The 9,335-nt window shown below is 34.3% G+C and overlaps 1 protein-coding gene across 1 annotated transcript; it reads right to left on the bottom strand.

Annotated features, from left to right (window-relative positions):
* Window positions 1-3,249: 3,249 nt before the first annotated feature.
* On the bottom strand, window positions 3,250-8,799 carry LOC149382100 (SAND family protein). Its single transcript, XM_089630610.1, has 15 exons — window positions 8,303-8,799; window positions 7,841-7,920; window positions 7,674-7,745; window positions 7,456-7,495; window positions 7,247-7,348; window positions 6,989-7,110; window positions 6,430-6,562; window positions 6,248-6,339; window positions 5,664-5,745; window positions 5,438-5,502; window positions 4,936-5,238; window positions 4,691-4,782; window positions 4,219-4,283; window positions 3,742-3,833; window positions 3,250-3,511 (listed from the first exon to the last, which is right to left on the bottom strand). Exons 1-15 carry the CDS (start codon window positions 8,636-8,638, stop codon window positions 3,448-3,450), a joined length of 1,740 nt encoding a protein of 579 aa, XP_089486736.1. The 5' UTR covers window positions 8,639-8,799; the 3' UTR covers window positions 3,250-3,447.
* Window positions 8,800-9,335: the final 536 nt, after the last annotated feature.

The raw sequence follows: 9,335 nt of genomic DNA, 5'->3' as shown, positions 1-9,335 counted from the left end.
ATATTTATATAAAATTTGAATTTAAAGACGTCATCTTAAAAAGATATCAATACTAAACATTTAAAAGTAATAAAAAAAATTACATTTATTTTATTCTATTTTATTTTTATTACTCAACTGAATTCTAGTTTTGTTTATAATAGAATTTGACGTGTGAATAGAAAGATGGGCATTTGGTCAATATGAAATTTTCGTTATGATCGAACCGGAATTCCGATCCTTAATAGAACATAAATTTTCATTCCTTTTTTGTGTCATAATTCTAGCCAAACTGAAACGAAGCCTTCTGGTACGGTTAATTCCGACACTATTCACATAGTAATAATTTAAGATTGAATCTTAAAATATAATCTACTTTTCGCATTTTTTTTCTAGAGAAAATCGATAAATAAATATTATCAAAATGGTATCATAATTTTAGATTTCGTGAACAATACCGAAACATAATTTTCGTACAGTGAATTATGTCAAAACAAAACAGATTTCCGGTTTCATTTTGTTCCGGTTGCCTAGGTCAATCTACCCATAATATGGTTATCCATCCATAAATAATTATGCGTGATTATCTATTTTCATTTGGGCATTGTTTCCGTATAAAACTATGCAAAACATGGTGGCCTTCCCATTAGAGTTAGCCACTCTTTGGTGATATGTGAATGGTAGGATAAGATAACAGTACAACATGTATACACACACATATGTCTATACATATAATATGGTAATAATGCCCAAGTGAAAGTTAGGCCAAGGAATCAATAACTTTAAGATGCGAGAATCACAAATTTACCCTCTTAGAATGGTTTGCAAATATTTTGACAAAGGGCTATATGGTGTCATCGAGGAGAGAAACGTCAGGCCTCATTATTATGGTGGACAAGTTAAAGTGGGGAACAAACTTTTTATTTTATTTTTAATCTCCGAATTTGATGAAGTTTGACTAACTAGAAATCACGAAAATGCCACGAAGAGAGATTTTAATGCTTTTGACGAAAAATGGGTCACACGGTACCAATCCCACATTGCAGACGATGACCTAAGTAAATGAGAAAGTTTGAAAAGATCTCCCATTATCAATTTAATACTCTAGCCTCAGTCTCACTCTCAACCTATAACCCCAAAATATTAATTTAAATACAATTATTGAATTTATATTATTAGCATCGAATTATGGTTCAAAAGTTTAAATCAAAACATGAAGCGGAAGTACTTCTTTGTGATCATTACATGATTTAGAAAAAATAATAAATCAGAAAAGGTTTATTAATTCTGGAGTATTGAAAGTGAATGATTATTTTCTTTTTATTTTAAGATGTGATTCAAAATTAATTAAAACATTATTGTCATCTTCCATTTTTTGATACTTGATAAAATAAATTGTTATAAATTCTATTGAGACTTTCCATTCCTGATCTAATTGTTTAGTTGAATAAAGCATTTCACGTTTATTTAATTTACCTATTTAATCCTCTTAATTAAAACTTAAATACTGTTCTTCTTTTTCCTCTTTCCCAAACGATAGATCATCAAGTCCCAACTTCACTTCTTGAAAAACCAGCACGTCACAATTAAATACAGTAAAATATAAGAAAAAAGAAAAGAATAATATGTTACATGCACAGTTTGTCTTATTTTCTGGATCGTCATGCTTATTATTATTTTATTTTATTTTTATTAGAGTTTTGTGGATCAACAACTCAATTTTGAACTACAACGGAGCTTTTAATAACTGCCAAAAGTAACATAAAAGACAAAAATTCAAGAAAACTATACACGTTACTTTGGTTGAAGACAACGCTATAGGATTGTCACACTGACCCAACAAAATGCTTCAATTTTTATTATAATGTGCCAAGAGAAGAGAGCTATTTGTAGAGGACTAATTATGGTCGTTACTCGTTTGTTACAAAAGAAAGAAGAAAAAAAAAAAACAGAACTAAATATTATCTTGATAAATGAATTAATAAATCCCTTCAAACATTGGTCAACACTCCGTAGAGGAACTTTAATTAGGCACATCTTAATTACAAGCCTACGCATTACAGAGGTAGATGACTATATATATATTTTTTTTCTTGAGCTGGCATTAAAGCCTCAATTCACAGAATGACCATTCCTCAATTAATACACCTTTTGATTTCTCAATGGTCACACTGTTTTTTCCTTTGTGGAGTGTTTTCGATAGCACAATCTGACCTGATGACGGTGTATCTAAGTATTTAAATTAAAATAATAATATAAGCAAATTTGAGATCAATCCCCAAACACAAAGGAGCTATAATTTTTAGAAAGTAAAAACAGAAAACTGATTATAAAAAGAAGATGCAAATGGAGAGAAAAGACAAGCCCTTTTAAAGACTTTGGGTTAAAATTAAAAAAAAAATAAAGAAAATAAAACCCTGCATAAACCCATGTGTGTATAGTGAATGCTTGGAATACCCCAATTAAGGGAAAAGAAGAGCTAAATGGATATGATCCAATGCTGGGACCATATATTAATGATTGCAGACTCACTTATTGAGAGCCTTTTTCAGCCATTAATGCTCAAAGCCCATCCAAGGACCCCCTCAATTCCTCCACTCTAATTTCCCTACATTTTTTTTTATTATATATAAATTAATATAATATTATACTACCACGGTTAGTTTGGGTCTTATACTACCAAACGGAATTACTTTCACTTCTACTTTCCGTTACTTTTATTCATGGTGAAAAATGAATTGCTTGTTTGGAGGGGATTAGTAAATTTACGATGATTCTCTATAGCACCGTACGGATTAGTTTTAATTTCGGACGGAAAATGGCAAAAAAACTAGGGAATTGATATATAAGTGACATCCGAACCACAAAGATGTATGGCATGCATGTATTGGAAAATAAATACAGGAGAAACCAGTGGTAGTTGATGAAAATGAATAAATGGGACACGTATGGGCAAGGTTGGTCTTGGTCTAAAGGGAAGAAGAAGAAGAAAAAAAGATAAATATTAAAAATACTAATAAGTGGATTTCTTAATAAAACGTTTGGGATCATTCTGGCTCTCGGCAATGGGTTATATTTCACAACAAAGTAAAACACAATAAAGTCATGGATTTATTACCGCAGTGTCTCAGAAAGAAGTGTCAGCATTGTAAATTTATCATCAAAATAAATGCCAACTAATAGACAAATAATAATTCGCATTATGAAATGACTCAAACAGTACTATAATTAAATGAATAAAACAATTACAGTTGATCAATGAAACACATATTCGAGTAAAATATTAGCCCATAATATTATTAATAAAATAACACTAATAAAAGACATGAGTTACAAGATTTGGAGACTACGAGGGAAAAGAAAAGAGTAACATTATCAACAATAATGACATGAGTTGCAAGATTTTGAGACTATGACCACCTTCTAAACAGCGATTTGAATGGCAAAGTGCATTTGGATGCAGTGGGTTTAAAGCAGATACATGTTTGTAAACACACCCAATGCAATCTCATTTTCAGTACCTGATTGTGCACTGGAGATTTAAACAAATGTATATGTATAAATGTCTGGTTTTGAAATGCTCTTGCAATTGCAAATTCATTATTCTAAATCTAAACCATTTTACTAATTTCCTATACTAGTCTCATTTGTATGGAATAATAATAGAAACTTATTTGGAATTTATAGGTTGAAAATAAAAAAAAATGAAAACGAACAAATTAGTACATGATGTTTTACTACAGGGTATATTGGGGTTTTCACCATGAAAAGGGGCTAGCTCCAAGCAAGAAGATCTCGTTCTCCACGTCTTTCACCCACTGACAAACACGATTGCAAGTCTTTATCGCCAACGCCTGAAAAATTAAGGTAAAAAGATATAATAGAAAGTGATCAACGAGAACAAATTGCAGAATACAAAAATTAACCTGCTTGTTTGCTCAATTTATAAAATTTCGGAAGTCAAAAGAAACGTTGAGATATTGAAATACTACAGCGTAGCTCAAGAATTTTCACTATGAGCAAACCTGTGTCTATCTAATGTTTTCAAATACAATATTACAATGCTAATGTAAAATTTGTTTTATTACAGCCAGGTCCCAAAAAAATGAGCTATCCCTGCTATGCTTTTGACATTTTTATGTGTTAAAGCTTTATGAATGAGGAGACATTTATTTGGTAGCTAGATAATATCTCATACTTACACAAAGAAAACAAAAAAGAGAATCTCAAGACAGATACCTTGTCTGCAAGTGGGTCAAATGCTGCATAAAGTTCAAAATCTGGGGTGACCCAACATAGCAGAACTGCGAAGAGAAAGTAAAACAAGTGAACATTTAGGAATAAGATAATACATAAGCCATATCGATTCAAAGAAATTGAGGCAAGCATCAAATCACGTTCAGCTAACATAAAGATAAAAGCATTGAAACAGTATAAAGTCATCTTACCGTGTTCAGAAAATGTAATAAAACATCAAAAAATAAAAGAAAAAAGGTATTCATAGCTCACTAAATCTTTACTAAACATCAATTGACTGAACGAAGCTCCAGAATATTATCCTATCGAGCTAACCAAATTGATGCCTATCTTATATAAATACGTCGCACCGTAGTTCACATTGATATTACATATTAGAATATCATTCAAAACAGGGTGTTCGGAAGCAAATGTTCAAAAGCCTACATATTCATGTGAAATAGAAACAATTTACCATAGTTTTCATCTCTTCTAAACTGAGTTTTGTGGGGTCCGATTCCTTTTTCGTGCATGGAACCGTAAAGCTTCTGGTAGGCTCTATATAATCTGAAAAGAAGACAGTAATCAGTCAACTGAAAGTATGATACTACACTTCCGACAAAAAAAAAAGTATAATGGTACTCTTGAACACAGCCCCCCTTTCACCTGACAGTCAAAGCTTTAGCTTTTAACAAATATACTGAGAATTATAATTCTTACCTTTTTTGCTGCCTTGGACTACTAATTGGTGCTGAGAACTCGGAAGATACATACTGGTCTAGAAATATACTACGGTACATAAAATGCCATAGTCCATTAGGACCACCTATTCCATCACATGCTTCCCTGAACCTCTCAGGAGAATCCGGTGAAACTTTCAGATGACCCAGATGAGAGGGATTAGTTCCTGAGTGAGGCAAGGTATCAACAGGCAAATCCTCAACGTGCATTCCACCATCGATTATTGATCTTTGAACCTCGCTAAGAACGTTAGACTTCAAAAGAACCATTTCAATGCGCATCCTACAATATAAGAGGGATCCTTTTAGATAACATAAATACAAAGGAAATAAAACAAATAGCATCAAAGCTGTTAGCTATTGTTAACAGGATATTAGATTAATCGTATATTGTTTAAGGATTGGTGTGTAGCACACAAAAGATCCAACGGTTGTAATAATGAAACTAGAGTATGATTTCCAATTAAGATCACAAAGTAAACCTGCAATCCTTGAGATGATAAAAGGCATCAGAATTAGTAGTAAGCAAGATCAGGTAAGTATCAGCCTGCAAAAGTAAGTCTAATCATCAAGACATAGCTATATCAGTTTTTTTTTTTTTTTTTTTTTTCATACGCTATAAAGAAACCAGATAAATAAATATAACAGGCAGCTCTTTCCAATTCTTTGCGGAGAAAAAAGAAAACCAGTTGTAGTGATTTCACTTACATCGAAATAATGAACATAAGCATACAGAAACGCCATAGGATTATATCTTGGTAGACAAATTGGAACAAAAGACTCAGATGTCCTGCATGAAGCCAAACAAAACATAAGATTAGACTCTAGCCTATGGAGTTATAAAATCCCTATAGGAGACTATCACAACTCCAAATAATCAGATCAATTAGAATTTCTAGTAATCAATCAAACCAAGATATTCAGGATGACAAAAAATGCTGATCAACTTTTTTCTCTCCCAAAAACAACACTTAAAATCATAATATCTAATTTTGGTTGAAAAATAAATATGATAAAAGAGTTGGAAAATTTATGGCAATGCTGCCCAACCTCTGTGGCAATACAGTAATGTTTATAGAGTTAACTGAGAAGTTAGACATATACACAAAATGATTCAGGTCAGTCGAGAAAATGAATAATCTATAAAAATGATGGAATCTTAGACTTAACACTTGCATGCGGAAGAATTCCAGATTTTATAAACACAAAATGTTATGAATCATACAAATATTTCGTTTCTGTTTTTTGTTCCTAAAGACATACCAAGCAGGTTGATAAACATTCAAACTTGCCTAAATGATTCAGAAGACATGACAAAGTTTGACAGTAGCAGCATGTCATCAGGATGAAGTGAAGCTTTTTGAGCCCCAACGAGGCTGATAACCTGCAGCCATACTTTGATTCAGTTAGATGCCCCAGCTACCACATTGTTGCAATAGTCATTTGAGTGCAAAAAACAAGGAAGCAAAACGACCTTGTGTTTAGACATTAATATTGCAAAAAGAACGCCCGAATCAGCAACATCTTGCAAGATGGCACCCGCTGCTTGTCTTGTTGCATAAGCAAGGGGAAGAGAAGTATAGGCATGAAGAAATATGGAAGGATTCCTGAGAACAGCGACAAGTGGAAATGTTACGCCAATAGAGAGTAGGTAGCTTCTGGCAGACATAAATTGAAGGGAAACGTTCAAGCACATACATTTTACTTTTTATAAACCGCGCCCAGTTTAAGGATGTAGGCGGTCCTATTACTAACCAGGAAAGCAACTAATTCTTTGTCATATATTCTATCGTTAATTGATACAGGGATATCAGAAAAAGGAAGAGATTCATTTATCCAACAACTTATCGCCAATGAGGTATATTTCACTGTTTTGCTAGTACGTATCCATGATTTAGGGAAAGAATTTAGATGGGGTAAGAAAGCAAAGAAAGTTACATATAATATAAGTTCCAGCCAGCATAACAAATTAACTCTTTCCTACAAAACCAAGCATGATAAAAAAAAAACTAAAAGAGAGGTGATAAACAAACCAACTGAAAGAATGGATGAGAGAGGAGAAGATAACATCGGTTCCGCCGAGCAAAGGGGTCATATCAAACTTTGAATTCTTCTCAAAACAGCGATTTATTGACTTTGTTAGAATTAGAATCATCTGCATCCATAATAGCATCCAAGTTTAGAGGCACATTCAATAGCTGGGAGAAAATTTTATAGCGATAAACTGCATTCCTTAAGTAAACTTAATCCTATATGGGTGAACATTTATCATACAAGGATGATAGTGCTACCTGACCATACATTAGTTCCAATTGCCCCCTCAGTGATTCATAAGGTTCTTCCGTGCAACTGATGCAAACTAAATAAATTGGTCCTTTCACAAGGAAAACTACCTGGGGAAAAAAAAAAATTCAGGTCAATTAACTCTACGGTCTACATGAGATTGTTTGACAGAAATTGGAAGAAAAAAAACTTTAAACCATAGAAGAAAAAAAAGGACCTGGTGCTTTCCAGCCCTTACGACTTTGACACGATCCCCACTGCAATATAATGACCAAAAATTGATTACTTCCTCCGCGAATTCAAAATACTAAGAAGAGCAATTGGTAATCCTAGTAACACGATAACCAATCCTCATAGATTATTCCACTAGAAATTTCACAAGCAACGATTCAATTGATATATTTTAGACGGATAAACTTTGTAACTAGCAATTACCCATTCTCAACAAAGGAAATTATAGCTTGCAATGTTGCTGAGAATCCTGCTAGCTTGTGCTCGTCCCCGTATCTACAACATGATACGTGCAAAATTAACACACACTGTGCATCAAATGAATGAAATGCAAAACTCTAATGCACATTTCAGAACGTAGGTAGGAATACCTAGAGTATATAGGTTTCCCAGAGTTACTAAGGATGAAGAAGTGCTTCTTCCTTTTCCTCCAAGAAATTGAAGCCTCGTCCTGTACCCAAATTAACGACCAAATGATATACCTATTAAAGAATCTTCTCGCTTACACTTAACATATTACGTTACGTTCTTCTTGAGCACTACTCATTACAGGATTCCCAAATTACTTCAGTTTTCAAAATCGAAACTATTTGCATAGATGAAGTACAGGATACAAATACCAAATTCATTGCACTAGCTCTAGAACCAGAAGAAAAAAAGAATCAAACCCAATATCTGATACGCATATAGTGTATGTGTAAAAACAACACATTGACTGATCTTAATTCTTATAATTTCGCTGATAAAATCAATGAGCAGAGATATCCGTCTGAATTATCCGATTCTAGCAAAAGAAAAAAAAAAAAAAACCCTAGAATCTGAAACAAAATTACCTCATCGCCATGGCGTTTCCCCGGAGCCCAAGAAGAGGTGCCAGAATCCGAAACGTCGTCGACACCACCGATTCCAACAGCCTGAATCTCGTCGATCTCCTCGATCCCGGAGCCCCCGCCGCTACTCCCTCTCCCGCCGGCGTATCCGCTGCTGCTAGGGCTCGACGGATCTTCCAGCTCAACTCCGCTGGCGGCGGAATCAGAACCGTCGCTCATTATCTCACGCTCAGCTCCGACTCCATTGGAGACGGAATCGGAGCTTCCGACGGCGATTTCGTCGCCGGATTCGGGCGATCCATCGTCGCCGGAGACGGAGGAGGAACGCGAAGAGGACATGAAACCCTGGCGACAATTTCGAGGGTTTGTTTCTGGTCTCTCTCTCTCAGTTAGGGTTTTCCGACATGAAAGCTCTGAGATGATAGTGAGAGAGAGAGAGAGAGGTCTGTCAACCAGTCGTTGGAAAGAAAGCTGAACCGGGCGACGAGTAGGTGGGTGGGTCCGAATTTCCGACAGACTCGCGCGTTTTTACAAGTCGGGCGGGCTTTAGTTTAGGGCTTTCTATATAGGCTTTAACACTTAGGCCCAATCAAACTCAGACAGAAAAACTGTTTTTACGATAATTATTAAGGAAAGAAACAATTCTATATTTACTACTCTATAAAATCTTACCTTGTGTTTGTCCATTGCCATTATAATGTTCTATGCTCTTTTATTTCGTGCAAATTTATAAAATATAACCATCTGTTACGGTGTACCCTATATTATATGTATAGGCTGTATATGGGTTCCTATTATTTTTGTTACTTTATCTTTAAACTAAGACATAACCATTCTATACGAACTAGCTCACTTCTTCATTGTATTTGTTAGATTCTGTTGTAGAAGATGTTGGGAGAGAACATAGAAGTATAAACTAATGCGACATATACAGCTTTTAACAGTTTTGGGTCTTGGCCCAAATATACGAAGCCTAGTGTACGGACATCCGAAAATTTCGAGAAAATTTAAACTGCCGAGTTGTCTAAAAATTAAA

The sequence above is a fragment of the Urtica dioica genome, chromosome 11 (genome assembly GCF_054948205.1).
Source record: "Urtica dioica subsp. dioica isolate 48M chromosome 11, U.dioica_male_clone48M_v1_H2, whole genome shotgun sequence".
In the NCBI taxonomy this organism is placed as follows: Eukaryota; Viridiplantae; Streptophyta; class Magnoliopsida; order Rosales; family Urticaceae; genus Urtica; species Urtica dioica.
This window is presented reverse-complemented; position numbering and strand designations above follow the sequence as displayed.